Source organism: Anomalospiza imberbis, chromosome 1 (genome assembly GCF_031753505.1).
Source record: "Anomalospiza imberbis isolate Cuckoo-Finch-1a 21T00152 chromosome 1, ASM3175350v1, whole genome shotgun sequence".
In the NCBI taxonomy this organism is placed as follows: Eukaryota; Metazoa; Chordata; class Aves; order Passeriformes; family Viduidae; genus Anomalospiza; species Anomalospiza imberbis.
Window position 1 is genome coordinate 133553098 of NC_089681.1, and position 22774 is coordinate 133575871.

General features: G+C 38.0%; 1 protein-coding gene across 2 annotated transcripts in view; it reads right to left on the reverse strand.

The window, feature by feature from the left end:
* The window catches only part of NEBL (nebulette), a 251854-nt gene that overhangs the window by 176971 nt on the left and 52109 nt on the right, over positions 1-22774 (reverse strand). For both annotated transcript variants that reach the window (XM_068212600.1, XM_068212607.1), the window contains exon 3: positions 1669-1753. In XM_068212600.1, coding sequence (XP_068068701.1) covers positions 1669-1753 — 85 coding nt within the window. The remainder of the gene's footprint in view (positions 1-1668; positions 1754-22774) is intronic.

Genomic DNA, 22774 nt, shown 5'->3' on the forward strand with positions numbered 1-22774 from the left:
TTGGGTTTGGTTTTTTTTTTGTTTTTTTTTTTTTTTTTTGTTTGTTTTTTTTTTTTTTTTTGGTTGGGAGTGTTTCAAGTTTCCCTGAAAAGACAAGACAAGGGACTAGACAGCCAATAAGACTGATTGGGGATAGCAGTTCCTCTCAAGGCAAGTCCTTATACACTTGAAAGTATTACAGAAAGTATTCAGCATTTACAGTCATATTTTAGGACAAGATCTAAATTGGATAAGAAAAAGTACCTGGAACCTTTATGTCAGCCCTGAAATGATTCACAGGTTAAGCTACTTAACACAGTCTAGATGTAAATCAACAACCAGGAAGCAAATGATGATCAAAACCATTATGGCCTTTCTTCCAAGTAGGCAATTTTTTGCTCTTATAATTTAGATCTGCAAGTCTTTTGCTGACTAGTAATATTGGGGAAAAGGCACATTGTAAAAACTAAGGGTTTCTCTCCATTTCTAAGTTTTGAGTAGATTCTTATCTAACATTTTATTACAGTGCATTGTGCACAGTTGCAGCAATTTTATTCATAGGCAAACTCTACGTTTCTTGCTAATACTGCTTACCCAGTATCGTAGAATGCTAAGTTCTCAGTTTAAAAATAGAGAATAATACCAAAAAAAGTTTCCTTATGCTTTCATAGTGCCACAGAAGCATGTTTCAAACAGATTAGGGAAAGCCACTTCTCCTATATCCACTATAAAGAGCAGTAACATTTTATTATTCTATTGAATACCAACATTTTCTCTCAAACCTCTAAAAATCAGTGGGCTGAGAACTTATATTCTTTTTAAAAGACCTGTAAAATACTGGCTTTAAGTTCCTCTTTATGACACAACAGTAACTCTGGTACCATTAGAAAAAAACGGTAGAACCAGAAAAAAACCCCAGAATTTTCATAAAATAAAATGCAATCAAATATTATCAATTGTCTTACACAGGACAACTGCCAGTGTTACATAATTTAAAACAGCATAAAGTGATACTGGAGAGTGGGGGAGAGGAAGTTTCAGATAAACTTGAATTAATATCAATCAGAACTTTATATTATGGTAGACACCTAAATCTTCTTTGCCATTTTCTTCTCTTGTTTTCCCCTTTTCATTTTACATTTTAATTTAAATATATTTCTTATTAATCTACATAAGTTTTGATTGATAATGTGTTTATCACAACTAGCTTACAGACTGTATCATATATTAGTTGACAGAGGCTATAAGAAATCCATAAACTGATTATTCAGTCACTTCATTTTTGATAAATATTAAAGGCTTCTAAACATCTGCTAATGATAAATTCATCGTTTGTTAATCTCACGTTATTTTATTATTAAGTTTAATGCAAGCTGTCAAAGGAAAATGAACCCTTTGAGTTAAGCTGTATCATTTCTAACACTACAAACTATTTAGATGCTTCATGTACTGATGAAAATGAAGGATTCCAGTGATGTCAATGGACTTACAATTGTATGGTAACTAGTGTAAGTGAGAACAGAAATAAAACCTTGAGTTTTGCAGTATTATACCAACTGACAAATGTTTTATAATTACATTGCAGTGCTACTATGCATGTACACAGAAATACTACTACTACTTTGAAAAACTATAAAGAAGTGAACTGACCATCTAATATTAACAAGGCAAAAGAATTTTTCTATTTACCTGACTTTGCAATTCACTTTGTTGCTTCAGGCGAAGATTTTCTGGTGTATCAGCCACTGTAGTGAAGGACTGCTTTGGGTAATGTCTAGAAGAAGAAGTACAAAGCCAAACAGTAAATATTTGCACATGCTAGAAAGTCAAATGTATCCCAGCACTCTTTCCTACAGTGTACAGAATTCTTTCATAGTTTGCTAGGAATTAAAATATTTAAAAATATTGTGTCAGACGTGCCTTACAGAAACAACACAAAGGAGTAATGGGTCTAAATCCCATCCATTCATCCTGCCCACTGACTTTAAAGACCAATCAGCCAAAATTTGCTTTCAATAGAGTAATCAAAACTATGTTTAACTGAATTGTCTTGGAATCGTCATGTGCTGGACAAAGACTAAACTAAAAGCTCTTAAAATGAATTTTTTTTACAGAAACTAATGCTACATAAGAGAGCACAGCTGGAGTACCACAGGGTCTTTAATCCTTTAGTGTAGGAACAAGAAGGATCAAAGCAGGTTCTTTCTGGGTAGAGGAAAGTCCAATGCTTTAAGAGTAAATAATCAATACAGTACTGTAACATCCAGCACCAAAGGCTGTGGTGTCTCAGAACTGCAATGCATCAGGCATCTCTCTTTCCATTTGAAATTTTACACCTTTACAATATGCTCCAACTATTTGCTTTGGCATTTTATGGTAATATGCTCTAGGGGAGCCTGCTTGAGCAGGGAGGTGGGACTAGAGGGCCTTTGGTGATCTCTTCCAATCCTAATCATTTTGTGATTCTGTGAACTGTAGCAGTCAAATCCTCCTCATTTACAGAACCACTATTTATTAATTTTCATTGATTTATCCTGTAATTTTGCAGTCAGACAAGACGTTCCCTTATAGGAAAGGCCACAAAAAGAAGCAAGTAACAAAATGAAACAGCACATCCAAAAATAGACATAATATTATGAGCCAGGAACACTATGAGCAAACTGACTCTCACTACTTTCCATCATTTTCAGTCTGAAACTAAAATGTTTGCCTTACTATGATCTGAGTGCCTCTTCAGTTAGCATTCACAGCTTCCCATGTCTGCCAGCTCCCCTATTTGTGCCTCCAACATTTCAGAGTACAAGACAACAGGCACAGTGTTGTAGACACAATAACAATTGCAGTACAAGCTCCACAGAGAGAGTAAGCAGTAAGTGTCTGAAGACAGAGGATATGCAGTATTAAACATTTCCATGTTCAAACTCCAGGGCATCTCTAGCATGTTCTTTCAGTCTAGTTGTATGCTGTTGCTGTGATTTCATCATAAAATTTCTGTTCTGTCTAAACATGATACATATTTTCTTTCAAAATTGTATTTTGTAAGAAAGTTTTATCTGTACAAGTTCTATTTCCATTAAGTGTATGGTTTCAGTAAAAAAAAAAAAAACTTATCTGAAAAAATGAAACAAGCATAAAAATTAAGGATTTCTGGTTTTATCCAAAAGCTGAATATTTCCCCCTCAGAAATGCAAAATCAATAATAGATGAGAAATGCTGCTTGAACTTAATACAGTCGACTGCTCCAGACCCGATTCCCCCATCAAATGACATCTTGCATTGCCAGACTTCTATACCACAGCACAATGGAATAGACTGCTGCACCAAGAGGCTGTGGAACATTACCTCATTTATGGTGTCATTACACAGGGAAAACAGAGGAGAAATACAGGACAACCTGGGGACTTCAGGCTCTCAAGGGCTAATAACTGTATAGAAAGAGCAAAAATTTAAACATCTTGGTGAAAGAAAGCTTTTCCTCACAGAAATGTAAGAACTGTCCCAGACTGGGTACTAGCAGATGGACAAACAATGCTACTTTACGTCAGCCACTTGTCTCAGAGAGCTCATGTCACTGAAAACTAGAAAGCAGAATTTCTAGGCATGACACCGTTCAGAATATTCATTTGAAGTTACAGCCAAGTCCTCCCAAAGTCCCACCCAAGATGGAGCTTTGGCCAGAGAGAGCACCGAGTTCTGCATACACTGCTGCCCCTTCCCTCCTTCTCAAACCAGGGGCTCCCCCACCACCACCCCTCAGAGCCAGCCAACGCCGGCAGAACGGCTTCGCCACAGCTCCAGCAACACACAGGGAGGCAGAATCAGGCTTTGCATGAGGCAGATGGTGCCAGCATTGTGTAATACCTTGGGACAAGGAAGATGCTTCCAGAAGGGCTTCTCTTTTTTTTCTTTTATTTCATTTTTTCTGTCTCACAATTCATTCTTCTGTATAGAGGCAAAAAACAAATGCCAGACTGGCCACAAGGAGGGTCATAAGCCCTTTTTGGAAAGCAGCAATGAGCAGATGGGGAAAGCAACAAGCCACCTCGCAGCCAGGGCTTGCTGATGCTGAAGGAAGATTGTAGCAATGGTGCACAATTCACACCTTAAAGCATAGCAGCCTTCCACATAGCAGCCATGAGATATCCATGGATAGCTCCTGTAAATGACAAAAATTCCTATCCCTAAAAAAATATAATCTGCCATATATGCATCTAAAATATTACATTATGCACATGTTGAATGCTGAAAGCATAAACTTTCATTGCACTGCTTTACACCATGGTTACATATCATGACCCTGGTAGTATAATCATAGTAATCACATGAATTCATCCTTTTTAACATGGAGAACACAGTGCAGCCAGCTCAGACAGGGTTTTTGGCCTGGTCCCCTTGGGGATTGTGTGGACAACACTGAGGCAAGTGTCTCAACCACCAGCCCCCAGGGAGCCTGTCAGGAACAGCAGCAGAGAACTGCAAACCCAGGCTCTCAAGTTAAACCTCTCTATTCTGAAGCATAAAAACATACACCTTGTCCCTGTCATTCACCAGCTCTTACATCTGATTATTTGTAAAAGAAATGCTTTCTTCCACAACTACTATTCAGAAGCTCAGAGATATTTCAACATTCCAAGCAAACCACTTGAGAACCAACGTGTCTAAGATCATTATTTATTTCAGAAGCATTAGCTCTATACTTCAAGTAAAAAAGTTATGTTCAGTCTTGAAGAAGCAGTGCTTTAATATGCTTGAAAATACTATGTAAACGGATTTTATCAAAGAGAAGTATTTACACTTGACCATGGAAGAAAACAATACACATGACAAGTGAACAAAACTGCTGAAATGTAAATTGGTCTTTAAAGTGATCATCTAAACCATTTATCATAATGTAAACCATTTATCAAAATGTATTACAGCAGTTAAAATAAGAATCATTTAGCAAAATTAAATTAGCAGTGCATTCTACTATGGGCTGTCATTTTAACTGCAGCTGATTTATGAAACCACTCACATGGTATTTCAAACCAGAAAGACGTGGGTTTAGATACATCCCTTCTAATTTATGGAAATTCTTGCCTCAAATGCATTAAAAAGACTAGTGTTAAATTTAAATCCTATATTCAGCTTTCCACATTTGTTTTAAGCTTACTGATACCATGTCTTCAGGATAATTACCAGTTTTTAAAATATTAAATTATGTGAAAACTATCAAAGATACTTGTACCATTGGATACTTTAGTCTGAAATAGAAGGCTGAAACACAAGTGTTAAAATTCAATAATCTGCTTCTTTAACTATCAGTTTAGGTCTATACCCCATTTCATCAAAATATTCTGAATAAGGATAAGTAACTGGATGGCAACAGCCTTTAATTCAAAAGGCTGACAGTGGTCCCTGGTAATCCGTTGCTCAGCTTCCCTTTTGTCCAAGATGATGTCTGAGAAAGTGCCAAGAATTGGTTAAGGAGGTTGATCTCATGTCAGCTATTTAATGGCAATGTCCAAAGGATTTTTTTGTTTGTTTTAAGTCTTTGTTCGTTGTCTAAGTCTACTTAGCAATATGTCTTACCACACTAATGCTATTAGGATTAATCCTCTATAAAGATCTACACAAGTTCCAGAACAAATCAGGATACACAGTAGAGTGTCTCTGCTGCGGGTTACTGTATTGCCTGCCTCAGCTGCACAGCTTGATTAATAAAGCAAACCACAACTCAATCTCTTGCTGCTTGTGAGGAAACTCCTTATATTGAAAACAGGATCAGAAAAGCCTCTGAGAACTCAGGAAAGCACCTGAAAGTTACCTAGCTTTTCCAATGACTAAACATAGAAATTTCCCTAAATACTTTTTTAGCTGTAAAGTTTTCATCAGCTTTTCAATGATCTCAATCCAACAAAAGGAAAGAAAAATGTTCTGAGAGAGAATGGGATGAAGTTCAGCTTTGTCTATTCTGTAAAAGGTCAGATTCAAAGAGTGAGATAAATTCAAGTATCTACTGGAATTACCTTCCTCATACCTCACTCTGACTTAACCAACATTTACAAATTATTAAGCGATTTATGTTTGTGTCTTATACCTGTAGATTAACTGTTCAGTTCCAGAATTCTAACCATGTCAGAATTACTAGATTTCTATGGAGTTATGTCTCCTCTAAATACCTATTCTGTATTTGCCTGCAACATTAAATCATTAAATTTGTGATATTTTTTAACCAGAGAACAGGTACAAAATACACAAATCAAAATCAGTCTCCTAAGCAGAGGGTCAGCTCCATCACATCTTTTCATAATACCAGTTGCCATCATTGGCTGTCACATGGGGCTATCTGTCCTCTCCTATGTTTTGCCCAAAAAAACTATTCTTCTAATTTAAGCGAACTCTAAAAGAGAAGGTTTAAAAGAAAAAAATAAAAATAAAAAAAAAAACCCACAAGAAGAAAGAAAAACTTATCTTCACTTGCGGTAATGCAGATTTGAACAAAATAAACCAGTAAGACAATATAATAAAACTAAACCAATCTTAAAAGACTTATAGAAAACTATAAAAACTAGCACTTCAGTTCAGTGTATACAAGATTGAAAACTAAAATTAAATAATGAATAATAATCTAGCAGGTCTGGATGTAACCCAAACTCACAAATGATGGACAGGTAGGGAAGCCCCATCTCACATCTGCAAGGGCCAAATCTGGTAAATGTGATCTGAGCCCATGTCAACAAACAGCACAAAAACAGAGAGGAGAAACACAGGTCTCCAATTAAGTCTCATATAGAAGACACACAACAAAATAATTTTTCCAGGATAAAGCTGACAAGGTATTAAGTTGTGCTTGGGAGTGTTTAAACTGGCAGACTGAAGAGACATAGGACTGCTTTAACCTCCTTATCTTGAAACTGTGTCATTCACAGAAGGACATGTAAGATGCAAAACAGCAGAGAAAGAACCAGCAGGAGGGAGATCTTGTCCACAGCTGACTACTTGATTTGAAATTCGTGCTCAGTTGCACTTGCAGCTCTGAAGCTCCAGGAGGGATTTCTCTGGATTTTCTCTTTTGTTTTGAGCTTTCTGTGCAAAATCACTTATTTGCATGTAATTATAAAGGTTTCTGTAGTAGGAATAATGTAACTAGCGCATAATACAGTTTTAGACAATGAAGTGAACAAGAAATACATCACAATTCTCCAGAAATTATCCAAAGATGTAATTCTCTTTGGCTACCTGAATCTACCCTTCTGTATGAAGAACTCTGTCTGCAATTAGTTTGCTTTGGAAAACATTTTTCAATCTTTGCCTTCTGTTCTGCAAGAAACTTTTCAAATATTTAATTTCTATTATCTGTACTTCTTCCTTGAAGTAAAGGAGAAAGTTTCTCCCATATGCTAGCTAAATGCAAGTTCCTTTTTTATGAGAAAAATCACCTAGAGTGATGAGCTTGTATTGATTTGCAGGAGAGTTAGCAAGCAGTAAGATCCATTAAAAAAAAAGTATGGATATTCCACTTTCTTATGGGGGTAAGCCATAACACCTTTGCTCCTGGAGTGAATGAAAGTCCACATATCCCATAAAACCAGGCACATGTTGCACACTGTGCTACCAAACTGGCACTTGATACACAAATACAGAGACCCATATCTCGGGCTGCCTTCAAAATCTACAGTTAGGAACCACATTAAATATTTTGACTCTATCTGGCCCCAAGACTCAGGTTAGTACCTTACTGTTCTCTGTTAGAGGCTGAAAAAATTAACTATTTACTGAAAACAACAAGGCAGAAAATGTTTACATTTTAGATAAAATAGTTTAAAAAACTGGGTAGCCAACTCTAATTCCAAATTTCATGCTTCTCACCATTTGAAATTTCACTCTTAAATTCTACTGTACCAAACTAATGGAGCAGCTAACTCTGCAAATTTATGTCATACATTGAGGAACTCCAAAGAACAGAGAACTGGACTGCACAGTCATCTTTTAATCACTGGCAGAAGGGGCAGCTATGGAAAACAGGTCTAGATAGAAGACCTGCAGTAGCTTATTTCAGAATTTAAAAGGCCAGTTAATTTTTGAAAACAGTAAAATCTTATAAAGTTCAAGATTTCTCACAGCATGTATCCAAAAGCATTACCATTACTCATGTGGCCAGTATTGGCTAAGTTCTAGAGAAAAAGCATAGAGGTCACAACATTAAATTACTTTGTACTTACAATGCCAAGATCACCAAGAAACCTATCTCAAATACTTTTTCAGATACATGGGTTGTCTGAATTTGCAATGTTCCCATATTGATATTTTTATTTCAAGTAGCTCCCCTGAAAACTGCTTAGAGCCAGCTTGGTGAAGACAGAAGGCTGAGTGCCTCTAGGCCAACACCAGCAGTGTCACACAGGCAGCTGGGTCCATGCTCTAACCACCAAGGAGTGCTGTCTTCCTGCTTCTTCCCAGCTATTTCAGAATTCAAAAATACCCCAGCTCTCAGGTGATCTTAACTTTTTCCCCATTTCTTACATTTTTCTTTTCTCTCTCTTACGCTATTTGATATTTATTATACATAGAAAGATACACTGTTAAAGAGACAAGCAAGTCTTGCTTCTTGAGAAATTTAGGTCAAAACATTTAAATTTTAATGATTTGAAAAAATACAGCAGGAGGAGAACACAGTTCATATCTTATCATATAATACTAAGAATTGTTATAATACAGATCTCAGCCTAGTAGCATCCAGATTCAGCAAAAAGATCAAAAAGAGTAAAACCCAATCATCATGGACTTCAAAAGTAGAACTGCTAGAATTTTCAGTGGAGCCAGGCACTCACCCTTTCAATAATTTACGTATTCCTCAGCTATGGGACTCCAGTGCTTGGGGAAAGAAAATTAGTTAGTAGCAGACCAAGAACTACAGCATAGCCTGGAGCTGTGCAGAAATCAATTGGCAGCACACTAGTAGGCATTGAAAACAGATCAAAAAGTGAGAACCATTGTCGGAGAAGGATACACAAAAAGATGCACAGAAAGTTCTGAGAAACTTGAAAGGAGGAGGCAACAGTGGCAAAACAAAACAATAAACAAAAATCTGACTGCAACAGCAAAATCCACCAAAGACACACATACATACTAACATTTGTCACTGCTAGACTGCTCCCAGGATATCACTCAGTGAGCTCACCCAGAGCTCACCCAGGCTTATACATCATCTAGACACAGGAAACTTCACAGTTTAAGAAAATTTTGTAATCACCAGTGGCACAAGAAAGGGCTGATGATTCAATATTTCCATAGTATTTTCTTCCAGATACTGTGATTATTATTTCTTCCAAAATAACCGGGAGAAAAAAGAACATAAATATGAGCAGGAAAAACACAAACTTAAGCTGAGTTTCTCACTAATTCATTTGTCAATTTACAGCAGCTGATCTAGCAGAGTAACGAAACACACACTATGACTCATAGTTTACCCCATCAACATCTTGCTGACCTGTTTCAAGCATGTGTGAAAGAGGTATAATTCATGCATACAGCAATGGCAAATTTTCCTACAGAATTCCTACATTTTCTTATTTATTCTATGTTCAATACATCAGTATCTCGAGCAGCACGACATAAATTATACAAGTGTAATTGCTCCCAGGCAATTGGTAGCACTCAGTATGGGGATTTAAATACAACATCTAAATGGACATCTAAATGTGTGGCTTTCAGATACAAGGACCAACCACAAACAAAAAGAACTAAAATTTGCATCTATCCTAATAATGCTTTTTCTCTGCCAGCTTTTCAAGTGCAAAAGCTACAATATAAGGGAGAATTTTCATTCTAAAAATTTTAATGCCAAAAATCTATGACAATAACATCAGAAATCAAGAACAAATTATTACCTATTGCTCACTGCCTGTATTAAGCCTCCCTCTTCCAAGGGAGTATTGACTGAAAGAATGAATATTTGCTAATAAGAACTGAAATTCTTATTCATGCAGTGCCTAGAGAGGCTACCTGGAACAGAGGCCAGACACTGTTAAAGGAATAAAACAGGTAATTATTAAAAAGACCTTCAAAGGATACACCCTGGGCAGTACAGGAGCCTGGCTGTGGCTCCACCCAAGATGGACCCTGAGTCACGAGTTTTCACACTTTTATAGGTTTTGGTCCATTTACATATTGGGGTTAATTGTCCAATTACAGCTTCAGGTTATGAAGTCCCATCCTCCCCAACTGCTCTCCTCAATTATACTCAAAAGTACAGTTGTTTGTACTTTTGGGGCCTGAAGCTGCAGCAGTGTCCTTAGTTCTCCAGCTGGAAAAGGACTGTTTTGTCTAACTAAACTGTGGAGAGAACTTGCTAACACTTCCTATTAAGTTCAGAATGATATCCTAATGCATTACAGAATCTGAAAAATCTGAAAGCTAAAACTTAAGGCATCACATGCATTCATCCAAAACATGTTAGGCCATATAGTGCTGGATCAAAGCTGTAAGGAAACTGGAGTCCAGCTGTTGTGCTCTCCTAAAACTGAAGGTATAAGTCAAAACCTGGGAAACTAAATATGGAATAGTTTCTAGCTTCCATGTTTTCTACTTCTTAACTCTTCTGTGTAAGTTTTCTAGCTTTTAATCCTTATGCTTTTCTTCATTTCTTTAGCAAACCTACAGAACCAAGCTTCATTGGACAATTCATTGGTGCTTCCGAATTCCAAAGTTATCATTCAAGACACGGCAAATACAGTTTAAATGCCTCTTTAACTGTAAAGTGCATTTGTCCTCTAAAATGGTGCCATCATCAGCAACTCCAAGTTAGAGTCAAAAAAAGTAACAGAGTTACATTTACATGTGTGCTAGAGAAAAAAAAGGAAAAGTTGCTTTTTTGTCAAGTGAAAATTTTACTCGTTGCTTATTCACATATTGTAAATTCTAAGCAGCTATGTTAACCATGCAGCTTTATAAGATGTCTCTCCTTTAATGTATCAATTTCTATAGAACCAGTATTAATAGAAAAAAAGTTTATTTAGTTTATAAAAGATATTTTATGCTAGTATACTGTAAAACAATTTCATATTACAGGACATTTGCCTATACAAAATTATTAAATGATACATTGAGCTTTTGCTCATAAATAAAGAATACTCTCAGTAGAGCCTGCTTTGGCTTGTTCTGCTGAAAGGATACAAGGGTGCAAAAGCAAACACTGTAATTTTTAATGTAAATCCTCGGCAAAAGTCAATATATTACCAATTTAATTTAATACTGCTCTATACAACACGTCACATACTGTTCTATACACCTCACGATGTGGCGTAGGATGCCATATTTCACAGAAGATCTGATCTGTAAGCTCCAAATTCTAAAGCCTGTGTAATTAAATCAAAACACAGATTCCTTTTATGTGTTTATCATGAAAAAGCAACAACCATGTCACATTTTCACTAGTACCCTGCAAACACCTACAGAACTTCTGCATACATTATGCTCGCAGCTCCTCATGGACCGTTAATTATTTTGACTAGAACCAGGTGCAGTTGCCATTGCTAATTAAATGCTCCATCAATATTGTTACTAAGACTATCCCCTCTCCTCTTTGCTTTCTCTCTTTGCTCCCTGCTTGAAACAATCCTCCTATGTATCTTCCTGTTAAAGTACAGGGGTTTCTGTCACGGCTCTTAGTATTTTCAATTAAAGACTTAGGCAAATGAATGAGCTTTATGTAATTCATAGAGCACGGGCTTTCCCATCACTTTCTTGGACACAGACCCTAAATTCCACCCAAATACTGTTCAAGAGACTGAAGCAACTGCACTGCATGTCATCCAAATGGTTTCCACAAGTTTCCACAGAGAAAGTGTTATTCAAGCTATAGAATCATGAAATCATGGAAAGGCTTGGGCTAAAAGAGACCATAAAGATCATCTAGTCCAACCCCACTAACACAGTCAGGGATGCCACTCATTACATCAGGTTGCTCAAGGCCACAACCTGGCCTTGAACACTTCCAGGGGCAGGGCATCCATTTTGCTTCTTTGCAAACAAGCAGATCTTGATAACATCTCCCGAGCTTTTCATTCTTTTAGGCTGAAGATCTGCCTTCCAACAACTTCAGGTCAAAAGGCAAAGAAATGTTTTCCATCTCCCCACTTGGACAGAAGAAAACAGCTGATGAATGGCTGCTGATATCCTAACAAATTAATCCTTTAGGATGTAAAACAGGCACAAACAAAATCACATATAAGATGAATGCAAGCAATTCCTAAGCCAATTTACAGAAATGGCCTGCCCAAAGCATAAACCAAGTACTTTAACTACAGCAAAATGCAGAGAAAAAGCTATTTCCATGAGGTATGTAAAAACCCAGCATGTCAGAGCAGATACATTATCACACTGCCAGATCAAATGCAAAAAGGTGAATTATGGGATAGATGGAGAAGAAAGGAAGTCACTGAACTAATAGTGAAAAGACATGTGATATGTGCAACATGAAAGGACAAGCTCATGCTTCAGATCACACAGCTTAGTCATTAAATAGCATTTACACCACAGGAATACAGAAGACCTGGGAAGGTATTCGTAACCATGAAAAAAAAAGAAAATGAAATATCTTCTACCTTTCCTTTTTATTCCTAAATGCTGCAGGCCACAGATCTGTCAGATGTCACTTTCTGAGCCCCTTCTATACCTATTACTACATTTCTGCAAATCCATCAGCCAGACCCTCCATGGCCAGTGCCCTCAGAGGGCAACTGAATCCATTCAAAATAAAACTGAATATGTGCCTTTGAGTAACAGATAAAGAGAGATGACAGGAAATGCAAAGCAAACTATCTGTAGCTGCTATGTTGAAGTTCACAATTGCAGGAAATATGTTCACAACTGAAGCTTGCACGTGAATACCTATAATTGGTCTTATGGTTCAAAAACTATTTACCCTGTCAGTGCATGATCAGTATCATGTCTTTGCTAGCATAACAGACAGTAAAACCACTAAACTCTCATCTTAAAAAGTCAATAAATCAAGGTTTCAAGACCACAGAGATTCCTTTAAACAGGTGGAATATATTTCAGCTGGTAAATTACATTTTGATGAAAGAACACTTTTTGTCAAAAAAATGCTATTTCACTACAGTGATAGTGACTTTGTCACCAAATTTTGTTCACAAATGCAAAAATAAAATAATTATTTTATAAAAATTAATGAAGAAGACATCAATTAGTTATTTCATTTTTTATAAGTAACTTTAGTTCAATTTCCACGGAATCATAAAGCTTTCAATTGGGACTTAGATAATTTTTGTTTCATACAGATCCACTAATAATCTATGCATGCAGTGATCCAGTCAACCCTGTCTGTTCATAGAAATGAAAAGTATATTTCCACCAATTCCTTGCTACTCAGTGAGGGAGAAGCCTGGAGCCTCTGAAGCAATTCAGTGACCAACATTCCCCAAGTGACAGCCAAGTCACATGAAATCACTGGTAAAGCACATTGCTTCCTCTACAGGCCTGTTGAAATTTACACTAAAAAGTGTAAATTGTGTAAAAGTGTACAAAACTATATTTTCTGAATAGTTCAGAAAAAAAAAACAGTATTTTAAAGCTGAAGAAGCTGTAAGCCTTTTATCAAAACTGAACTGGGTTGTAAATGTCTCTTGGATATATAATTATATTTCCTTGCCTGTATTGAGGTTACACCTGCGAGCTTCATACGGATATTTACACTGTGGTAAAAATATACTACCAGACAGGAGCATAAAGTTCCTACCATAAATAGCTTTCAACGCAAAAACAAATGCACAAAATAAAAACACTTTCAATATTCAAACTAGAGCTTTTCCAAATGCTTAAAGCAACTCTTAAGCATCTGCTTAAAACTGCAAAACCTCAGAACAGATTTAAATCTTAAAACACATTGCTTAAGTCCGCAAAAGAGCTCAGTTTATCCAGACCCCTTCATCTATCTGTCCTCCTGCACCAGCACATGTGAGCCTCTGACTGACAGAGCTCTGTCTGCCTCTTTATTAAAACCCAGCTATCCAAGGTGTTGAGCATTGTCACTCCTACTCTACTCAGGAGTAGGAAGACCTCACTTGAGAAAGCTAAGGCATCAACAAAAGCAAAGAAAGAAAGACCTCTGCACACCATAGCCCAAGTTTGCTAAGCATGTTATTCAAGTGAAAAGTAAAATATCTGAATGACAGCTGCCCACACTGAAGACTCTGGGCATCAGTCCACATGAACATCCCCAGTTTCAATGAAATCCAAATGGTGAAAAGCTATGATGGAGTCCAAAATAAGTACCTGAAAAAACAAACTATTTTCACAAGACAGAAATTCTGTGGAGTAAAAAGATAACTGCGTGGGGGGAGGCCAGGAAGAAAGTTTGAGGACATACTAAATTAACCTGGTTTTGTCAAATTTCTTAAAAATACACAAGTTGTGCATTGCTCACTAGTGAAAAACTAAATGCTCCATTTTGATGAGAAGTTGGATATATTACAAAGAATAGGTATAGGGATTACTGTCAGCAGAGCCGTTTAATTTCTGCTTTAATAAGAAATAAAATGGAAGAACAGAACATAGCTATTTTTGCTGTTCAGAATTTAAAATATATACCTTCCCCATGCAAATACTTTTATGTCTTAAGTGCCCCCTTTTTTTTTTTTTTTTTTTTTTTTTGAAGTCTTTTAATATGCCTGTTAATGTCTTCTTGTGTCATTTAAGGTTCTTGAATCTGTAATAAATTAGGCTGATACTTGGAGCTCAATCTCTGGGAGTTTCTGACTCGGACAGTGTCTAGTCTCATGGCTCAGTTGTAAAAGATTGATGAGGTCCTGCCCTGAAAATCCAGTTGATCCACAAGCCTAAAAGCACAGGAGCTAGAGCTGTGGCAAAAGACATTTCTTCAGGTTGCCAGCAATGGTTCCAGGCACTTAGACTTTCACATCTGTGCTAGCTAATTAAAGACATCTAGCAACATTCAATGGTAGTGAGGCTGACTGCCATAGAGCAGCCCACATAGTACTGCTCAACTCTCCTGCTGTCCAAAACAGGGTATCCAAACTGCCTGAGCAGAGCAGAAGTTGGCTTGTGTGTGAACAGAGCCATACCTAGGAACTGGCTGGGAGAAAGGACAAGCACAGGCTGAAGTTATTGTGCCCGTCAGCATTTCAGCAATTTAACCATGAGTTCCATACATATCTCTAATTTGCTAATACAGATGAAACAAAGGAGTCTGAGCTGGAGTTCCTATACCACTGGACTCCTACCTTCTATGCTCTCCAGGAAGAAACTTCAACAACTTCTGCTCCACCATTTTAACAATGTGCATTATTCTGTGTGACTTTTCTAAACCCTCTTGCATCTTTGTTTCTAAATCACAAAGTCACAGAAGAGTTGAGGCTAGAAGTGACCTCCAAAAATTTCCAAAACACAGACAACTAGAGCAGGTTGCTTGTGACCATGCCCAGTCCCCTTCTGAGTATCTCCAAGGACAGAGCCACTCTGGGCAGCCTATGTCAAGTGTTCAATCACTTTCACACAGGAAAGTCAATCTCAAGTTCATCTGTGTGGTCCTCTGCTTCACTCCAGTATGTCTCAGTACTCCACTCCAGCTCCTCACCAGGGCTGAACAGAGGTAAACGATCACTTCCCTTAATTTGCCCTATTTGACCTTATTTTTCTAGTAGTGGATTAAATGAGAAAGAAAAAGACACATATATTTAATATTTAAACACTCAAATTCTATTATGGCCATTAGTTTCTTGTCACTATTATTATTTACCTTAATGGTAAATTGCCAGCTACTGGGAACTGTCATACACAGATCAGGTACCTTTTTTCTCCCCAAAGCCAACAACTGCTAACTAAGGTAAATAAGGAAAGGACAGCTGCAAGCATTCATAATCAAAGTAAAACCAGAAGTGTGGGATGAAGGCAAAGTCTTTCCAATGGCCAGCACTGCAGCTGGCCAGGGAAACAAGACTCACTGCCCCAGTGCATTTCACTTCTTGTCCCTTTCTTTTGTTACTGACCTCGTCTCAAATCTCTACCCCTAAAACTCTGCCTATCGGTTCTTATCTGAAAGTGTTGGGAAGGAAGCAACAAATGAACAAGGGATCTCACGTGCCAGAATGGGGTTCTGTTTCCAACAATAATTCTTGCACAAAGGGCCATCAATGTACAGCTCTCTCTGTGTGGTGCCGAATACAATGATAGCCTTGCATATGTCCCACCAGAGGTGACTCCACCACCAGCCTGACAACAGTTGGAGCCTGAAAGAGACACACCATGGTGGCATACTGACTGCTACTAGAGAAGTCTCAACCATCTGCCTCCTGCTACTTGCATGACAATGCAAGCTGCAGTTTGAAACACCCTTGTTATGTTAGATAGCCTTAAGCCTCTCTCTGCTCATGCCCTGCGTGGGCAACATAGCTGCCCTTTACACAGGAGGATGCCTGGGCTGCATCAACAGGAACACAGCTAGCAGGTCAAGAGAAGCACTTATCCCCTTCTGTCTAGCACTCATTAGACCATATCTACAATTCTATATCTAGCACTGGGCTTGCAATATCAGAAAGATATGCAGAGTGAGATCAGTGAGGGCTACCAAGCTGGTCAGCTGGCTGAAGACTTGCCCCATGAGAACAAGCTAAGCAATCATGGCTTGTTCAGACTGGGTAAGAGGCTTTGAAGCAACCTTCCAACACTTGCAAAGAGTTGGAAAAGAAAGACAGACAGAAAGACAAAAAGACATAAATAGAGAATTTCTGGAAGGAGTACCAAATATAGGGAGCCAGGCTTTTCCCAGTGTTGCCTTGTGGGAACACAATAGACAATGAACATAAATTGAAAAAAGAGGGATTCAGGTTTGATATAAGAAGAAACCCTTCCACCATAAGGACAGTCAACTAGTGGAAAAGATTACCTAAAGAAGTTATACAGGCTCCATTGCTGGATGTTTTCAAGATTTGAATGGTCACAGCAGACTCTTTTCTGAGCAGGACCTCCTGAGGTTCCTTCAGTCTGAAATATCATATCATTCTAAGATAGGAGCCACTCACATTTCTAAGGCTCTGTAGAGACATCTTTGAACTGGTGGGCTCTTACATTGAGGATAGTGGGGTCCATGCCCAGCAGAACTTCAGATACTTGGTAAAATCTGAGTCTTATTTCCTTCTTGAATTACATGAAGATAGTGCACCTGCTTGCACTGTACCTCAGCACACTAGAAAAGGAAATATATATCAGAACAGGAAATGTACTGCACCAGCACAGCAGCCCTTGGCTGAGTTTTCCCTGAGTTTCATTAAAGTCAAACACAGACATGCAACAACCAGGCTGAGCTGGGTGCAGAAGTAAGGAGATGCCAACACCTCAGCTGTCTTGACATGAGATAAGCAGTGGTAACTTATCTAGGTATGTATCTATACATTAATCACATGTATAATAAGCATGTGCTTCAAACCTCATGGATTAAGTGAAGTTAAACAAAATAGATTTGGTATAATGAAAAACAAGTTCAGTAAATATGCTACAGAGTACTCCTGCATCATGCTCCAGCTCAGTAGCCCTCAGCAGGAATCTTGTCAGTGCACAGAAATGGGCCAGTAAAAACCTGGACTGAGCACAAAACATGACATATAGGAAAAATTTACCATGTCCTTTATAAGGAAATGGCCATTGTTTCTGTTTTCCCAGGCTATAGTAACTAAATATTCTCACATGTCACTGCTACCCTTATACTGAATAAACTACCTCATCCTTGTTTATAGCACATTCCCCTCTATGTTACTGCTGTGTTAAACACATGCACACACATCTACTACAAAATACTCCACTGAGACCCCCATCAGTACAAAAGCACTCAAGCCACAATTGCCTTTGAAGGAAGCAAAGGTTACCCAGGCTAAGCAGCAGCTGGTCTTGATGCACACAAGCAGCAGGGGCTGTCACTGGAACAGAAAGACAGCGAACAATTGGGTCAGCACATGAAAGTGCACTGTCTGCTGTATGTGACCACAACACAGTTCCAAACAGCTGTGAGAAACACTTCAGTGGGAACATAGCTTAGCTTCCCATCCATAGCTTTCTGTCCTGCTAAGAGGGCTTGGCTCAAGGCTGGGAAGGCCTGTTAAGGCTTTTCACTGCTGTCCCACTTGTAGATTACAGCCTATGAAAAAACCTCATTATACCAAAGCCTAACAGCCTAAAACGTCAGATATTTGTACAGCGCCTTATTTATTCTCTGTAAGAGACCCAAGGTGCAAGCAAAAGGCAAAGTATTAGAAATTGCAATAATTCAAAGACTAAAAGGGTGCCCAGTTAAAACATTTAGTCCTTCAATTGAGACTTCTTCAGTTATACTCTGCTCTGAATGTGGATCACAGGCCTCTTAAGATTAAGAGGTAATTTTTGTAACTTTGTATTTCTTGACTTCTGCTAAAACTAAAACAAACTGATGCAGCAGAAATTTTTAAAACCCTACCAATTTCAAATGTTAAACATGTAAATGCAGCCAGAACAGCAAATGCTACACTGTCTCCTGTCTTTGGTCAATTTTGTAACTTTAGGTTCCATCAATTACTTTTCTATTTCTTTTTCCAGCAAATCTGAGAACATGGCCCTAGTTAATAGAGGCAACCCAGAGATACACACTCTTGCCAAATGTGACCTAATCCATATTAGCCTTAGGTACGGGGCTTGAGTTAAAGCAGATTTGTGCTTTCCATTTTCTTTCATTTGAGTTGATCAGCTCAATTTGATCTTTGTTTTTAAAAAGACAGTTTCACTGAGATGATAAAACTAACCTTTCCCTGAGAGGCAGAACCATCTGAACTGAGGGCAGGCAAGGAAATATTGATGAGGAAAAGGCAGCACTGTGACTAAGTACTTAGCCGTATCTCAGGAAAATAAAGACGGAGAGGCTGAAGAAAATGAGAGTCTCAAAAATGTTTTATAACAGGGGGAAGTGGAAGAGAGTAGCTGGAGAATAAGGCATAAACTATTTTCTTTCTTGCCATTATGTTATTAGCTGACAGTGACAGAAAGAGAGGGAAAATGGGTCAACCATGCTAAACAAACAAAAACTGCACATTGCTATCTCTGTCCCAATAAAAGAGGACAGGATAGTCTTTTAGAAACATAGCATGAAATGCACTCAAAGTACAAGCAGGTCTCTTATGCTTTATATCGTACATTCTGCCCTGAAATATCAAGAGATCTGAACAGGACTATCTATCTCTGTCATTAGGAAAGAGAATACACTTACAGATCAATGGGAGCCACTCCCTGATTTATGAATCTCATATCCCTCCTAATTCTTCTCATAAACATCATGAATCCATATGGTGTCCAAGTGTTACATTCTGTACTTGATTTAGGTTAAAGATATTTAAAACAAACAGAACCATACCCAAGATGTTTCTATGCAATTGAAGAGTTATCCACTGACCCATTCTTAGATGAGCCTCAGGAATGCAGAGTGTCCTTTATAATTCAAGTGTGTTAACTTAGATGTAAAGAACTTCCCATTTAGAAGATAACATAGAAACAACAGGCTTTTTATTAAAAGATTCTCAAAAAAATCATGTGTGGAATTGCAAACCTGCTTTATCTGCACCTTTTTAGTGATGTATACCCTAAGCAAGGTCACTGGTCCCTGCTCTGTAAAGGCTTTGCTACCATTTTAAATTGTCTTCTTTTTAACCACAGCTCTGAGTTCTGGGTAAAGGGCCTGATGTCTGCAGGTAGACAACAGTAAACCTGCAAAAGCCAGCAGCAGGGAAAGGCAACTTTACCAATAGCACACAGTGTCACTATAGAAATCTGTAACAAAAAAGGGGGGAAAAAAAAGCAGGCAAGGACAGCCAGGCCAAGAAATTAAAATATAGAGACAAACACAGAGCTTCATAAATATGAAGTGACTGAGGCAAAAAGACAGAAAAGAGAAAATTAGTGAGGGGAAAAGGCAGATGAAATTGAAAAGTAATGGTTTATTGCAGTCTGGGGAAATGACTCAGCATTCTGTGGGCCTACCATCCAGAGACTGCAAATTTTTTTCAGTCTTTCAAGATATCAGTTAGGTTAGAAATCAAAAATAAAGGAACTGCATAGCAGAGTAAATTTCTCCCTCCCAACTGCATCTGAAATATTTGCATGGAAGGAAACAGGAGGGCACAATCATCTTCAACAAACAGCAGTGCTGAAGCAGAAGAAAGAGTGTCATTGTCAGCATGACTGTTGGCTGAGCACAAAAAGAAAAGTGTAATAAGAAAAATTGTCACAGGCTGACCTTCAGACAATAACACAATAGGAGTCAGAATATGGACTATGGCTATTGACTCGTAATTCACTGGACAGCAGCTATACAGAAAGACAGGAAATTAATATGCAGTGAGGCTTTTGTTGGGCTGGGGCGGGGGCAGGGTGGGCGGTGGCTGTTTTTTTACTTCCAGACTGTTACTTTGAAGATAAACTATTATCCTCTCTAAGACATGTGAAGCCAATTGCAAATACAGTGATGTTCTGCCCCCACAGTAAATAGCAGTAAATAGCTTCTGTTTGTTGCTGAGCTGAAGCCTGGGCTCTCTGCTCTCCAGAGAATGCATCACATGATGGCTTTGCTGCCCATAATGGGTACAGTCTACTGCCCTGACACCACTATATGGAAAAAAAAATCACTAACACTTTTTAAGGTCAATGAAAACAACTCACATTGTTACAGCCAACAACTATGCAAAATTTTGCTGACAGATCCCCAATAGCTGTGTTTGGATAAGGACCATCTTAAAGCATATGCACTGCTTATGGTTTCTTCAGTGACTGCTTAATGGGCTTTGCTGATGGGATCTGTGATCAATCAATCCACTCAAGGGACAATCTGCAGCCTCCAGTCAAAAAGACAGTGTCCTGGCCAGCCTGGAAGTTGGCATGCTGCCTACTGCTATGTGAGCCATGGCAAAATTACAGATGGGGCATAAACCAAAATGAACAAACCTGAACACATTACACAAACACCTCAGTAAAAATGTACAGCTCTGTCTCTGTTAGTAAAATGCTGCCAGTGCATATTTTGGTTTTGAAGACAGTCTCCATCTGTAATACAGCCTCAAAAACGTATGCTCCACCCAAAAACATCGCATGAATTTCACAAACTTCTTCCTGATTTCACTATCAAATTTGGCAAAGGCATAACAACATACAGGTGTTGAGAAAATTAAGGTTAACACAGAATTTTGTTCACCCAAAGATGTTCCTTATCTTCAAAGCAGATGGGTATGTGAGAATTCTTTATTGATTTTTATGTTTTGTTTCCCTCTTTGTGATCTCTAACCAAAAATCTGCCACTGGGTCAAGTTTCAGCTGAACAATTTTCCAGCAACAGTTTTACTTGGGCTATATAACCCTTCTTCTAAGAGTTTTCAAGGCCCAAGTGCATCTCCTGACCAGTAGGTCATTAATAGTACAGTAAGTTGTGTCAGTGTACTAAAATAGGAGTGGATAGGTGAGCTGTAAGCCAACAAAACTCAGACTTTCCTCTAAAAAAGGAACTGACTGTAATCAGTTTGTCACAATCAGCATGGAACTTAAATTAGCAATCTCATATCAGTAACCAACAAGTCTACCTCTACACATCAATGGAGAAAGACAGGCACCTCTAAATGGTCATCCACTGCATTCTCGAAGAGCTAAGATACTACACTCTATAAAAGGTAGATTCAGCAGAAAAAAAAGCCAGACCCCATCATCACTCCCTCCATTAAACCTTTTGGAAGGCAGTGGCTCACACCAGTCAACAGATACCACTCCGCTTTTTGAGAACTTCCCAGCAGATAGCACTATTTATTGAGAATCCTATTTAATGCTAAAACACTGCAAAGTACTATTCAGTTTCTTCTTCCACTGTCATCAGGCCACCATTTATCCTATCCAGTCTCTCTGCACATACCTTTTCCCTCTTTGAAGACTTGAACAGAGAGCACTGACATTTAGTTAATGAGATAATCTTCATAACCATTGAGAGCAGAGTAAATAACTATACTGTGGAAAGAAACCTGAAACTATTCTCACCCTGAGTTTCACTAAATGGTTGGAGACAATGAAAAGTATATTTGAGAAAGAATAGACCAGCATTTTTATTGAAGTACAGCAGACAGAGGAGTTTCCCCCAGCCTCCGCCTACTCAAGATTCCTCTATTCTAAGCACTAATGATATTTATATTTCACTTGTGAAAAATATACTAAATACTAAAAAATATTTATGTCTCCAGTTCACTTAATAATTTTTTGTTCAAGTGTGATAGTGAACTTTAGAGCATTGCTGTTAAATGGAAATTTAAAATATACATTAAGAAGTGAGAATTTTCTTTTAATAGCTGTTGACAGTGTAGCTGCAGAGTTCTAACACACAGAGTAAGTGGAAATACTACTGTTATTAGGAGCCATGATATTTTAAAAATTGACTAATCATGATTATATAAAATGCTAATGTGTTCTATAAACTTTTCACAACAAAGATGCCTCAAATCAAGAAGGCCCAAAAAGGCACTAAATGGAGCACACCTTCCCAGAAACAACTACTAGGCAATTACAAAAAGGCACTGGATTTCGATTCATGGGGTTTAGTGCAACAATTACCTCAGAGTTAATGTATTTTTAATACAAATAATTGCAAGGTGGTATAAAACTGAGTTTGTTAGCTCAGATTTCTACATTAGGGAGAAAACACAAACAAGGTTCTTGCTGCAACAAACTATTCTTGACCTTCAGCAAAAACAGGGGAAGGAGTTCAGGTCGATGGCAATCGGTACGAGCA